At 45.9% G+C, this 15,488-nt stretch overlaps 1 protein-coding gene across 1 annotated transcript; it reads left to right on the forward strand.

Moving 5' to 3' along the window:
* The first annotated feature begins 8,160 nt into the window (after nt 1-8,160).
* Nucleotides 8,161-13,208, forward strand: LOC104612536 (sulfite exporter TauE/SafE family protein 4-like). Its single transcript, XM_010279979.3, has 12 exons — nt 8,161-8,504; nt 8,609-8,768; nt 9,043-9,243; nt 9,441-9,502; nt 9,599-9,647; nt 9,738-9,793; nt 9,898-9,984; nt 10,076-10,126; nt 10,219-10,458; nt 12,195-12,288; nt 12,476-12,616; nt 12,722-13,208. Exons 1-12 carry the CDS (start codon nt 8,328-8,330, stop codon nt 12,799-12,801), a joined length of 1,398 nt encoding a protein of 465 aa, XP_010278281.1. The 5' UTR covers nt 8,161-8,327; the 3' UTR covers nt 12,802-13,208.
* Nucleotides 13,209-15,488: the final 2,280 nt, after the last annotated feature.

Here is a 15,488-nt window from a genome sequence, read left to right on the forward strand (position 1 = left end):
GTCAGTTCGCGAGGCAGCCTGAGAAGAGCAGAACCCTCCCAAGAGATCGAAGACAGAAGAACCGATCTTCTTCACTGAAGACGATGCGCGAGGTGTCCACTACCCCCACGATGACGCGTCGCCATAAAACTCAGGATCAACGACTTCGAAGTCAGGCGCGTACTTGTGGATTCAGGTAGTTCGGCGGACATCCTCTTCAAGTCGGCATTTGACCAGCTACAGTTGCGGAAAAGCGAGTTGAAGCCCGCAAGCACTCCTCTAGTGGGCTTCAGCGGAGAGGAAGTCAGGCCTATCGGAAAGATAACAGTACCTGTGGAAGTCCGCACAAGGCCTTGTGCGGTCAGACTCAACCACGATTTCCTGGTGGTCGCAACCCCCTCCCCATACAATGCCATAATAGGGTGGCCAATTACGCATATCCTGCAGGCAGCGGTCTCCACGTACTATTTGGCAATGAAGTTCCCTACAGACTTCGGTGTGGGGGTAGCGCGGGGCGACCAGCTTGAGTCCCGCAAGTGTTATGTTGCCGCCCTGAAGCGAAAAACCAAGGTGGCCAACGACCTTGAACTGGAGCGGCCTACAGAGCAAGACGAGGAACGAGCTTCGCCCATAGAGGAAACGGTTACAGTCCCGACTTCGGCTACAGACCCAACTCGCACACTACAAATCGGTGCTTCCGTCAAGTAACCACTACGAACCAAACTGGTGAGTTTCTTACTTCAAAATTTAGATATTTTTGCCTGGTCCGCGGCTGACATGCTCGGTATTGACCCCAACCTTATAACTCACAAACTTAATACTGACCCTGTAGTTAGACCCGTTAGACAGAAGAAACGCAACTTAGCCCCAGAACGCTGGAGGGCGGTCGATGAGGAGATTGAAAAGATCATCGCAGCAGGTTTCATAAGGGAAGTTCATTACCCGAGCTGGGTAGCCAACCCAGTGCTGGTGAAAAAGGCAAATGGCAAGTGGCGCATGTGCGTCGACTACACCGACCTAAACCGAGCTTGCCCAAAAGATTGCTTCCCCCTCCCCAGAATTGACCGCCAAGTAGACGCGACCTCGGGACATGAGTTGCTAAGCTTCTTGGACGCCTACTCGGGCTACAACCAAATCAGGATGGATCGGACCGATGAGGAAAAAACCAGCTTCATAACCGAGTTCGGCCTGTACTGCTACAAGGTCATGCCCTTCGGATTAAAAAATGTCGGGGCGACCTTCCAAAGGCTTGTAAATAGTTTGTTTCGGCCCTTAATTGGCACGAAATTAGAATGTTATGTAGACGACATGGTAGTTAAGATGCAGTTTTCACATGAATTAATACAATACTTGGATTCTGTTTTCCAAATCCTGCGTCGATTTAGCATGAAATTGAACCCTAACAAATGTGTCTTCGGTGTCACCTCGGGCAAGTTCCTAGGGTACATTGTCAACCGGCGCGGTATTGAGGCCAACCCGGACAAGATAAAGGCCATCCTAGACATGAGACCACCCCGGAAAGAAAAAGAAGTTCAGAGGCTAAACGGCCGTATAGCCGCCCTAAGCCGCTTCATGTCCAAGTCAACAGACCACTGCCTGCCTTTCTTCAAAGCAGTCAAAGGCAAAGGGTTCGAGTGGACCCAAGACTGCCAGCTCGCGTTTGACGAGCTGAAAAGCTACCTCGCTAGTGTACCAGCCTTAGTCCGGCCCGAGGAGGGTGAAGTCTTGGAACTGTACCTCTCAGCAAGCGACGAGGTGGTCAGTTCGGTACTAATAAAAAAAGTAGATCGGGTCCAACAACCCATCTATTATGTTAGTAAAATCTTGCAGGGAGCAGAGACAAGGTACCCGCAGATAGAAAAACTAGCATATGCACTGGTGATAGCAACCCGGAAACTCCACCCATACTTCCAGGCTCACACTATCATCGTCTTGACTGACAAACCTCTGAGGCAAGTTTTACTCAAACCCGAGGTTTCCGGTCGACTGACGAAATGGGTCGTCGAACTCAGCGAGTACGACCACCAATACAAGCCACGAACTGCTATTAAGGCCCAAGCCTTAGCAGATTTTATCATCGAGTGCACGTTTAGCCTCGAAGCCCCTGGGCCGGCCAAGCCCGAGATCCCCGGCTCGGGCGAGCCCAGAGCTCCCGAGCCAATAGAGTCTGAACCCTGTGAAGTAGTAGCCAGTGTGGCATCTCTCCCGGTTAGGCCAAACGCGAACTGGGATGAGGAGCCCTGGATCCTTCACGTAGATGGCTCCTCGAACTAGCAGGGCAGCGGGGCTGGAATAGTGCTACGCGGCCCAAGTGGCACGAAATTAGAATACGCACTACGCTTTGAGTTCGTGGCATCCAACAACGAGGCGGAGTACGAGGCACTGATAGCCGGACTGAACCTAGCGCACAAGGTAAGAGCAAAGCACGTAGTTATCTGCAGTGATTCCCAGCTCGTGGTCAACCAGGTTACGGGCGAATACGAAGCGCGTGAGCTCACTATGATCGGATACTTGGCCAAAGTAAAGGAGGCTCTGCTCAACTTCCAGTCATACTTCATCGGGCAAATCCCGAGGTCAGAGAACACTGAGGCCGACGCCCTGTCTCGGTTAGCCAGCACGAGTCACAACACCATGAGAACCGTGTACATAGAGGACTTACCTCGGCCCAGCATTCTCGGTGGGGCAGAGGTCGCTCCCGTCCTTGAAGCAGAGCCGAGCTAGATCGACCCACTCACGAGCTTCTTGATAGATGGGACCCTCCCTGTGGACCGCAATGCAGCCAAGAGGGTGCAGCGCTAAGCAGTCAAGTATGTCATGATAGACGAACGGTTGTACCGACGGTCCTACACGCTCCCCTACCTGCGCTGCTTGCGACCTGCCGAAGCCGAGCTCGTACTCCGCAACACTCATGAAGGTCTGTGCGGCGGACACCTGGGGGGCAGAGCCCTCGCCCAAAAAGCACTTTGACAAGGATACTACTAGTCAACGATGAAAGCAGAAGTCGTCGAGCTCGTCAGAAAATGCGACAAGTGTCAGAAGCATGCCAATATCTAACATCAGCCCGCCGCCAACCTCAAGTACCTCACCAGTCCATGGCCCTTTGCACAATAGGGCATCGACCTCCTGGGGCCATTCCCGCCAGCAACAAGTGGGAGAAAGTTCCTAGTGGTGGCAGTAGATTACTTCACAAAATGGATAGAAGCTGAACCTCTGACAACAGTCACAGCCCGAAACATACAGAACTTCTTTTGGAAGAGCATAGTATGTCGCTTCGGGCTACCTCGGGTACTGATCTCCGACAACGGCAAACAGTTCGAGGATATCAAGTTCCAAGAATGGTGTCAAGATATGGGAATTCGTCAGAATTTCACATCGGTCGCACATCCGTAGGCAAACGGTCAGACAGAAGTAATGAACAGAGCCATCCTCCGCGGACTGAAAGCACGACTAGACCGAGCTAAAGGGTTGTGGGCAGACGAGCTACCAAGTGTTCTATGGGCTCACCGAACCACAGAAAAAACCGCCACAAGAGAGACCCCCTTCAACCTCACCTACGGCACCGAAGCGGTAATCCCGACGGAAATCGAAATATCTACACTGCGACTAGAAGCATATGACGACCAGACAAACGGAGACGAGTTACGCACCAACCTCATCCTACTGGATGAGGTAAGAGACCTTGCGCACATCCAAACAGCGGCCTACCAGCAACAAGTAGCTCGGTACTACAACGCCAGAGTAAAGAAGCGGAGCTTCCGCGTCGGCGACCTGGTCCTCCGTAAGATCATGGTACCCGAACCCGGCGTGGGTAAACTCGGACCAAATTGGGAAGGACCGTACAGAGTAAAGAAAGCACTCAGGGGGGCATACGAGCTCGAAACCTTAGAGGGTAAGCAAGTACCCCGAGCATGGAACATCATCGACTTAAGGCGATACTACCTATAGACCACCAAGCGAAGTGGGACATTGTCAACTAGGACGTCGAGCTAACAAAGGAACCTCGGCATAGGCAAGCCAAGAAAAAGCCAAAGGCGAAAAGGAGAACAAACTAATGTGGACCGGCATCTTAGAGCACCAAAACAGGCCGTGCGAGTGCGGTAACCCAGGCTGGAGACAGACCGGATGTATGGTCAGTTCGACAAATATGTTCAGTTCGGGAGAAAGAACAACCAACACTTAGCCAAAAGGAAAGACGTTCCATTTCAAAATAAGGAGTACATTTCAAAAATAAATAAATAATAATAATAATAATTTTTACAGGCCCGGAGCTACTTCTTCATTATCAAAAGGCACTTCAACAACACCCGAAGGCCCCGCCTCGCCCTCAGAATCTGGCTCACCATCCGCAGCATTGGCCATCTCCTGAGTTATGCGCGAAGTGGATATGGCACTGATGTCAAGTTTGGGGTACGTATTCCGGATCATCCACCAGCTTAACTTGAAACCCCTTTGGTACGAATCCACCATCAGGTCGTCAAAGCTCGGCGAGGCGATATAATCATCGACAGCCTTCTTCTTGGCATCTTCAATACCCTAAGAGAAGATCCGCGTCCTCTCCCTGATGTCCTCCTGAAGATATTCGACCTGATGCTGCAGATCTAGCCTCAAATCTGCCATATGTTTCACTATGACTCCCATGGCCTCGGCATCTCTCTGAGACCTCGCCTGCCTGGACTGTGCAGCACGAGCAGTCGCATCAGCAGCGCGAAGAGCCTCTTCGGTAGCTCGCGCCTGCCTCGAGCTCCTTTCCACTTGGACCGCCAAGGTGTGAATAAAAGAGTTCACCTACCAAAAGGAAAGAACAAATGATTAAAAGAACCAACAGCAAGAAGGATAAAAGCAGAAGAGCTCAAAAAATCAGACTTATCACCATGGCATGAGTAACAGCACGACAGGCCACCTAGTGTAGAGGGAGATCAGTCAACGCTGTGACCTCCTCGGGAAAAATGGCCTCCTTACTCTTCTAAAGAGCGTGGGTCGACGACAACACACTCCTGAATTCCCCTGGGGCCCCCGAGCCCGAGGGCCCAGCTCGCGTATAAGCAGACCCAGAGTAGGTGGGAGCCCCCGTGTAAGTAGTTTCAGCATACGGGCCCCATGCCGCTTCTTGCATTGGAGGAGCCATCTCGGGCTCCCTGGGCGGATCCTCTAACGGGTAGTCCGGAACCTCGGGCTCCGCATCCCGGGGCAGCTCGGCGCGAGTTCGCTTGGCGACTCGCTTCCTCCTCTTCATGCCTTGAAACAAGTGCCCACCACGGGTCCCTCCTGAGTCCATCACACCTGCAAAAAAGAGTTCGGCATCAGAAGGAAGCAAGGGACAGCAAAATAGAACCTCTAAGTAAGGAACCTACCCGAACTCAGGCCGGCCGCAATGAGCTTGGCCTCCGTCAGATACTGTTGGCACTTTAGCCCAAGCCGCGCCCATTGCCGGAGGCCCTTCGCCGTCTCCTTGTCAAGTGTAACCCCGGAGTCAAGGGCAGCCATCCCCCACCCGGTCTGAAACGGCCACCCCAGCACACTTCGCACCCCGAAGTAGTCCTACTTCCACGCCGGGACCTTATTAGGGAGCTCGTGTAAAAGCTTAAAACCCGGGCGAGGAGACAGGTAGTACGCTCGCCTACGCCCGGGGAGGAGACCCGCTTGTTTCTTAAGCATTAAAATGGAAGAGAAAATCTCCAAATCTAAAGGGAAGCCCTGTTCGCAAAATAGAGAGATGGTCCCCACCAAATTACGAATCGAGTTCGGGTGAAGCTGTCCGACCGTAACGCCGAAGTGATTCAAGACCTCAACAAGGAAGGGATAGAAAGGCAATCGCAGCCCCGCAGTGAGCTGCTCCCGGAATATCACGATCTCATCAGGACCGTGTTCCCAAGGAAAGCTACCCGAAGGTATGACATAAGCATACTCCCCGGGCATATTATAATAGGAAATAAGGGATTGGAGCTCCTCAGGGGTCATGGTCGAGGGGCCAAACTTGTCTAACGACCAACCCCGACGGGAGGTAGATGCCAAACTACCCGAGGCGACTCGACCAATGGGTTTGAACTCTTCCTCGAGCTCTACCTCCGGCTCATTGGAACTATCAGGGGATGCTACTCGGTTCGTGGAACCTGCATCTGACTCACCGGAAGAGCCGCCTGATCTATCCGAGCTAGACATCGAAGAAAGAAGGTGGATTCCAGGAAGGTACTCACCCGGATAAAAGCTTGAACGCGACTAGAACTTGAACGAGCAAAAACCTTGAAACGCGAACTGAAAGCCCGGACGCGAGCTCAAGAGGCAGCGCAGAAGTGACAAAGCGACTGGGGTCCCCCACTATTTATAACCACAGTGACCGAGAAGCAACGGCGCAGATCAAAACCGATCCGACGGCCCGCAATCGCGCTGACCGCACGTCCCCTGAGACCGAGACGTGATTGGTGCACGTCTTTCTGAAACTGACATGCGCCGGCGCATGTCTTTTTGAAACTGACAGCACGCCAGTGCACGTCTCCTCACATTAAAGGCGGCAGCGACACGTTTTCAAATTTGAAAAGACGCCTGCTTTCACATCTCCCAGCGGCGCGCTTTTTGAATTTTCGAAATAAGGAACACGCTGCCACGTCTATCAGCATTTGTAGGCAGGTTGACGCGTCTTCCGCGCTATCAGTCAACCAAGACTCAAAGTACGGGACAAATCCACTGCCAGCTCGCGAACTCCCCGCACCAGGGCAAGACCCTTAGCGCGAGGAGTGGGGGGCAATTGATGAAGGAAGATTTGGCCCGACCTCGTAATCACTCCATGTGTCAAAGACGAACAGCTTGGCACAGCAGCGCGCCCAAGGCGCGAGCACCGAAGGGAGGAACTAACAGTCCGAACTCCCTACTAGGAGCCCGAACTTTCCCTTAGGCCCCGAGCCTCACACAAGGCAGTGACTCGAACTGGCCCGCCTCATGGCAGTTCGACACTCCTCTATCCGAACTCAAGACTTCACCTCGCTCACCACTCCAGCACTTCGCCTCCAGGACGTCGAGCTGAACAAACGTACCATACCTGACACTGAGGAAGTCCGTATCCAAGGGCGGCGCACCTGACTGACTTGGGATCTAACGCTTGACAGCCGCAGTTCAACGGCCACCTGCCACCGCCACCTGCCACCATCATCGCTAGTCGTAGAGACGGCTCCGACAAAGAGAGCAGTGGCGGTTCTGTCCAGCAGAAGGGATGACACCCGAACTGACAGGGGCCCAGGGGTAATCATACCCGACCTGACAGAAGCTTAGAAGTGAGTGCGCGAGGTGGTTATAAAAGGCTCCCCACCCCCGAGGACAAGGTATGTGAACATTGCGCCATCTGGTTTTGTCCTGCCTTTGAAAGAATTCTAACTTGAGCTTCGGAGCATTCATACCGGGTTCCCCCCGGAGCTTCCTCATCTTCTCCGTTTCAGATTCCCTGTATCTCCGCCCAGAGGCAGAATCATTAACAGCTAGGACCAGCCGAATTGCGCTCCATCAACACTGTTTCTCAAACAAAAACAATTTGTACAGTTCACAATCTCACATTGTTGAACACGCCCTTGACAAGTCTGCCATGTGTACAGTCATACACGTGTCCACGTGGGCCATACAGAGTGATAAAAAGTTAACACTGCATAACCACTAGAGCCCACGTGTCTGTGATCCAATGGAAGCGAAATTGCCTACCAGTGTCAGGTTGGCGGATTGTAGCCTTGTAGGCAGAATTGAATTGGCGTCGTGGTTATACACGGAATTGTGTATGAAAATGGCCACCCTCCTTTTCACATGCCCCACGTGGCAATAGATCTATCTCTGTGGAATATAATACTAATTGATTTACATTCTCTTTCTAACTAGTAACTTCCCTATTAATTCAATTAAGACGGCCATCCATCAATTAGAAATAAATTTGATAAAACAAAAAAACGTTTTTCTTGGCTCCTTTTGAATCATCCGCCATACAAACGATGGGTCCCACGCAGTTGAATGGACTGATATCGTCTAGTGGGCTCCACTCCGGTAAGAAAAGTCTTGTGGTACTCTTCTTTCTCCCCGAGTCCCTGTTTTTTGACGGGTAGGTGGCACATTCATATGCCTTAACGCCATGAGATGTCTGTGGTGTTTGTCTGATCTGGCAAGTTCCTCTCTCTCTCTCTCTCTCTCTCTCTTAAGAGATAAATGTGAGTCGGGCTGCTGCTGCTGCTGCATTCTCTGCGGAGAAGAGGCCATTTTGGAGTCTCACCTGCTTCGAAACACCTCCTTCCTTTTATTTTATTATTTGAATCTTTTAGCCTTTCTTTGTAGATCTATTGTTTCTGTCAAGTGAGGTGGTTGAGCAAAGGCAGGCATCCATGGCGACGAAAGGATTCGTATTGTATCTGCTTTCTGCATTCTCTGTTGCAGTTCTATCGACGTTCTTCGTTTCCGACTCCAATGTCCACCACTACCCACCTCGTCTCTCCTCTCTAAACTCAACTATTACGCAATACCCAGATAATGCATTCGGCGACAGCACCAAAGTTTGGCCTGTACGTCTCTTTCTCTCTTGACTACTTGCTTCTTCTCTCTTTCTATTGATCAGAGCGTTTCAACATTTTTTTCTTTTTTATTTTTTGGTACTTGGGTTTCGCAGAACTTAGAATTCAACTGGAGAACTGTAGTGGCGACGGTGATTGGATTTCTGGGTTCGGGCTTTGGAACGGTGGGTGGCGTTGGAGGTGGAGGGATCTTCGTCCCCATGCTCAACTTGATCGTTGGATTCGACACAAAATCCGCTGCTGCTCTTTCCAAATGTAACCCATCTGTTCCGCTATCTCTCTGAACTTCCTCTGCTTTTTACTTTGTTTTCATCTCAAGAGAAGCTGATTCCATTTGTTACTACATCAGAAAAGCTAACTTTTTCAAATGGAAAGCCAACTGTAGAATCCAAAGCCAATTCACTTTGCTTGAACAAAATAGTATATAATGAAAAGTAAAAAGGCAGAGAGAGATTAATATAGTAATAGTTTCTATCTATGACTGTTTTTTGTTTTTGACATAAAGATGGGTGTGGTACTGCTGCTTCAGGTATGATAATGGGTGCATCAGCCTCGTCCGTTTGGTACAATCTAAGGGTATCTCATCCAACAAAGGACGTGCCCATAATTGACTATGATCTAGCCCTTCTCTTCCAGCCTATGCTCATGCTTGGAATCACCATTGGAGTCGCACTCAGTGTTGTCTTCCCTTACTGGCTCATCACTGTTCTCATCATCATTCTCTTCTTGGGTACGCCAAATTTTTTTAACCCCATTTGTTTAATACATTCTCTATTTAATTGTTCAATATATTATCAAGAAACCCAGATCCCCAGTACTCATTAGATGTTATAATAAGCTGATAATTCATACTTTTCAATGGGTCTCTGTTTCTCAATCCTATTAAGCTGACACATGTCACTGAGAGCATTCTTTAATAACAATTAGGGACATCATCGAGGTCTTTCTTCAAAGCAATCGAGATGTGGAAGCAAGAGACGATTTTGAAGGTGAGTTTGTAACGTTAGAACAAATCAAACAAGGAATTGTATAAGTGCCGGTGGTTATTAAAAGTTTCCATTGTTTCTGGGAAAAACGTCAAACAGAAGGAACAGAAGAAGCAACAAGAAGCTCTAGTGAACTCTCAGGACGATGGTAAGACACTAAAAGAACTCGACTTATTATAAAATTCTCTTTCTTTTAGATCTAGGCTTATTGAAATTTGCTCGCATCTCCGCGTGGCAGTTCTGATAGATGCAGAGTATGAGCCTCTGATCCCTCAAGTAGAGAAGACCAAATTGGTGAGCAATCCACCCATTCTTCTTCTTTTTCTGTCTTCTGATCCTCTTACCTATTTGAAAGACTAAGTTGGTCTTATTTTCCTTAATTTGCTCCTTACTTTCAGCAAACACTACGCTTCAACTTGAGATGGAAAATGGTTCTAGTGCTCTTGCTTGTCTGGTTTTCATTTATACTTCTTCAAGTCCTCAAGGCATTGTCCCTCTCTCTCTCTCTCTCTCTCTCTCTCTCCACCCACCCATTTATCTGAATGACCGTTTTGTATTCTTGATTCTGGAGTCCAGAATGGTGCAACGGTTTGCGGTGCATGGTATTGGGTGCTGAATGTGCTAGAGGTAGGCCAATTGTTCGACTAATGAACCAGAGACTATTCTATTCTCTATTGCTTTGTTTGTGTCTTAAGAGGATGACTGTGCTCTTGCCTTAGTTTCCCGTCGCGTTTGCCGTGTTTGGATATGAAGTGAGGAAACTGTACAAAATGAGCAAGGAAAGGAGGATGGCTGGCAACTTCGAAGCAGTTTGCGAGGCCTCCATCGACTGGACGGGGCTGCACCTTGCCTTCTGCGCGCTCTGTGGCGTCTTGGGAGGAACTGTCGGTGGCCTGCTCGGTTCTGGTGGTGGATTCATATTGGGGCCTCTCCTCTTAGAGATTGGAGTCATTCCCCAGGTTTGGATCAATGACTATTCTTATTTCTTAATCATGGGGTCATTTCACTGAATCTAATATGAGAGGTTCATCATGTGCAATTAAAACAATAAGGGGTTTAGAGAAATAATAATTTCATGAAAATGTTGACTAAATTAACAATACTTCAATAAAAAATGTGACGCTTTAGAAACAAAGTAAAGGGCAGCCCAGTGCAGGAGGCTCCCGCCAATGCCGGGTCCAGGGAGGGACAGAACAAAAGAACAGTATTTATAATATATTGAGTGACCCTTTTCCCTTGAGGCCTGATTGCCTGACTAATATCTTCCTAAGTGTTTCATAAGTTACCCTTATTTCAGGAAAACTCAGAACTTGATAGAAGCAAGAATCAAAATTTTGCATAGTATCGTCCCCCCAACCTATCAAACCGGATTTCCTACCCACTTCTCTCTACCCGCCATGAATTGCAGCCACACATCGCCATCTTGAATTGTGAGATGTGTGGCTGCAATGATAGAGTGTGGGTAGAAAAAGTGAATAGGAAATCTGGGTTCCCTGACCTATTGACCCATTTTAGGGGGTAGGCAGGCCTAGAATTGACCCCCCCAACTTTGAAAAATAATAACTAAAAAAAAAGTGCATGCACACCCCAATTATGACATCTCTTCTCTCCCACTTCACATCTCAGAATGCACCGCTTTTATAGAGAGAAATGAGCTTTCACATTTTCTTAACCTGAAATGGCTGAGAAGAGGAAAGGTTCCTTCTTGAAGGTACTCCCACTTTTTTTCCTAGAGAAGAATCAATAAGCCTAAGTTTGAAAAAAAGTACAAATGCAAATATATACAGTGTAAATACATATAAAATAATACAAAATATAAGGTTTTGCACTCTACATATTTGCATTTGTACTCCTTCCAAACTCAGCCTAAGGTTCAAAGTGTACCCCTTCCACCATGTTGCATATCGGAGTGTATCTATACTTTGAATCTTGGATATAAGAAGCTGATTCAGCAATTTAAACAGAACCAAAATCTAACTAAAAGAGTTACTCTCACGCCCATTAAGTTATTCTCGCCCACTGGCTATCAGCTTAATTCAAACTTCTGAACTAGGGCTTACTGGATTTGAAGGAGGGGAGCATATGAGGTTGGAGGGGGTGTTGCCCAGCATAAATAATTCCCCTTTTCAATCGTGTTTTTTTTTGTGTGTGTGTGTTTAAGATTGGAATCATTCATAATCAGTACAAACCCGTTCTCCAGTCCATGATCTTTCTCCTCATCAGTTTGAAATCTCACAGATTAAGTTGTGAATGTTCCCCTGATTCAGAAAACAACCATTGACTTTTTGAAATCGAGAAATGGGCTTCACTCTCTCTTTTGCTGATGGGTTCACACTTCCCACTAAAAAGAACTCTCCTGAATGTTAGCTTTCCTAGAAATTGCCAAAGCTAAAACCACTCTATGCGACCCAGAAAAGAAATCGTCAGTGTTTTAAACCAAACAGCAAAAGATGTGATGTTTTGTTTTTCCTTTCAAACACTGGCATATTCAAATTTTATTGAGGGGTCTCCGGATTGTCCTACAACCACAGTCCATCTCCTTATAATCAGTACACTTTGACAAAATATACACCCCTTAAAGATCCTAACTAGCACAGCCCTCTGCATTGTTCTAATGTTGGAAGTATCTGTTTTATCGGTTGAGTACTTTCTGTGGTATACACAATTAAGCAGAGATTTGGTGCTTCATTTGTAGGTAGCAAGCGCCACAGCAACATTTGTCATGATGTTCTCATCATCTCTGTCTGTCGTGGAGTTCTACTTCCTCAAGAGATTCCCTATCCCTTATGGTAGGTCCCTCTGTCATTCCCTCTCCTTCAATTTTCTTTCAGTAATCACAGTAACCACCATCTCTCCTGTTCTTGTTTAGCAAACAAAACAACAGGACTAGACTCTATAAATCCCATGATCAGTTGTCTGGCTGAGGTTTCTGCTCAAGTATACTCATCTTTGTTGACAATCACTTTGTATTTGCAGCTTTGTATCTTATGTCAGTGTCTATGGTGGCTGGATTCTGGGGTCAGTTCTTCATTAGGAAGTTGATTACGTTTTTGGGGAGAGCTTCCATCATAGTCTTCATTCTATCAGCTGTCATCTTTGCAAGCGCTCTAACAATGGGTAACTTCATTTTCAATTCAACTACACAACCCATATCATTCTGGAGTATAATCAGAGCTAATTTATATATATATATATATATATATATATATACACGTTTGGCAGGCGTTGTGGGCATCGATAAGAGCATCCGCATGATACACAACCATGAATACATGGGGTTCCTGGGCTTCTGTGACAGTTGATTACTGTCTGAACAACAGAGATTACAGCAAGAAAGAGGGTGTAACAGAAAGGAGAAATGGAAGGAGAGGAAGATAATATAGCTTAAATTCTGTCAAAAGCAGTACAGAGGATGTGTTGGCCAATACCTAATTGACCAACCCAACTGTGCTGTCATTCCATGAAGAGTTGAAAACAAGAAATAAATAAAGCTGTGTTTTATTGTGGCTGTCCGTGATGTGTGTTAACTGCTTGTTAACACCAATTCTATTTGTATTTCACTATTTCTTCATCTTGATGTGTGTTAACTGCTTGTTAACACCACTTCCATTTGTACATCTTAATTGTGATGTGTTGTTAGCTACTGGTTAACACCATTCATCACGTTCAATTAGTAAAGGGTTCAAGTAATTAATATTTCTTAGAAAAATATCTATCTTCTGCAATTTCTGTGGCTGGCTTGGGTCTATATCTGGCTGCTATATGATCAATTTTTTTGTGGACAGACACCCTTTTTGTCTTGTGTTTCTTGTTTGCCTTGAATCATGAGTCTTTCAGTAAAAGGAAAACGAAAAGTTGTCTTCAAGACTGAGAGTGCTTGGCGTTTGGTCAATTATATATAGAAGAGACACTGTAAAAGGCTTTGGGCTCCAAGCTGGTCCAAGACCTACAAATACAGCAAAGAATGAAAGAAATTTGAGGTATTACTTGATGCCGATAGCCACATGAGGATAAGCACATGAGGATAAGCTGAAAGCCTGAGACAGGTCAAGTTGTTGGCTTGATTGGATTGGTCCAGCCATCATAGCCACCTGATCTGTGCCCCCTAGTTAATTGTTTGGGACATGAGAGATAAGATGGACCTTGGACGTTTGCCTTCATTTATTAATGACATTGACACCACGATTCGGTCAGCACCCACCTGATATATAATAACCAGTCAATCGGTATTCATCAAATCAGTTTGGGGAGAGGGGTGTTGATTGGCCAAAGCTCTTTCTGTCTTTCACTATTAAATAAAAAAGTTTATATTTTAATACATAGCCATAAAAAAAAATCCTCATTTCTGATTATATGGGATTCATAAAAGGGTTATTGTTTACAAATAAAATTTAACTTCATTTCTTGAATTAAATAAAAAAGTTTATATCGAAAAAATTCTCACACTGGGGGTATGTGTAAAACAAAATTCTCAGACACTGTCCTCAACCCCGATCTCCTCTGGGATAAAAATGACTCTTCACCGTTGTCCCTAACGAAGACAAGTTTTTTATCAGGGATCTCAATCCCCAAAATTTTTAAATTAAAATTATTTTTAGAAAATAGGTTTATTTAAAAATAAGGATTTCTTTTAAATATAAAAATGTTTTAAATATATTTAGATATATATATAATATAAATAATATCATAGATAGTATATATAATATTATATATATATATATATATATATATATTTAATATAAATAATTGGGATTGGGGCGGGTGGAGAATTCACTCCCCATCTCCATCCCTGTCCCCAGTTGGGTATCACTATCAATCCCACCCCATCCCTGCCAAGGCAATCTTCATCCCGACTCGATAGGATTAGACCGAATAACCGATAGGGACGGGGAAAATTGTCATCCCTAGCAGGACACTCATTATATAGTTATTAATACCATGGTTTTCAAAACCGGACCAGACCAGACAGACGGACCGAAAAAATCAAGAACTGATCAGGTGACTGGTTCTATTTTCCCCAAAAACCGGATTTCCCCCCAAAATCGTTGATTTTGATCAGCAAACCACTGAACTGGACGGTTAACCGTTCGAACGTTTTTAGCCTTTTTTTTTTAATTTTTTTGAATTTTTTTGTTAGAACGGGCTAAGCACTTGACTCAAACAGTCAGACTGTTCGACCCAATAACCAGACCCTGACTAGTTCGATCACCGGATCGGTTTTAAAAACCACGATTAATACAATAAAAATAGAGGACCGATGATAATAAATGATTGTCCTAATCAATGTTGGAAGGCTGGAACCAGACAAGAAACCGGAATGCTCCATGGGTCCCAGTTTTGCTATTGCTAGTTTAACCCATTCAGGCCCTACGTGAAAACCACCAATTCAACCTACACGGACAAAGGCCATAGGTTCCTGATGTTTCACGATCTGACTCTCACTCTCCGGTACAACAGTGGGCCCAAATAGTTGAATACTTGAATTATTAATTAATTCTACAATTGGAATTTTGAATAGGCCACTTTTGGGTACAATAGGAGGTTGATGAATTATCCAAAGCTTGATATAACTCTTTTATTTATTTATTTATTTATTATTATTATTATTATTTGATGTATAGTTTAGAGTTTAGACAGATAGAAATTGATGAATAACAAATGGGTAAAAGTAGAGAGGTGAATTCCCCTAACAATTGAAGGTTGGGATATTTGGCCCTGATCTTTCAAGGCAGTCATGATCTACCACATGACCAGCCCTTTGGCCATGTTGGACCACACCCATCGAGAATGCTCTCATTTTTCTTTGCTTATATTTTTTTCTGGATGTGAGGAAAAATAGCTAACCCACAATATCCAAATTATAATTTCTGTTCTCATAAGAGAGAGAGAGAAATTAAGTTTAAAAAGAGAGGTATTTTAGTCAAGACAAAGTTAAAAAACTTTGATAAATAATTCCTATTTTTTTATAATAGTATCATTGTCTCTCCCG

The sequence above is a fragment of the Nelumbo nucifera genome, chromosome 2 (assembly GCF_055504915.1).
Source record: "Nelumbo nucifera cultivar China Antique chromosome 2, China Antique-T2T, whole genome shotgun sequence".
Taxonomy (NCBI): domain Eukaryota; kingdom Viridiplantae; phylum Streptophyta; class Magnoliopsida; order Proteales; family Nelumbonaceae; genus Nelumbo; species Nelumbo nucifera.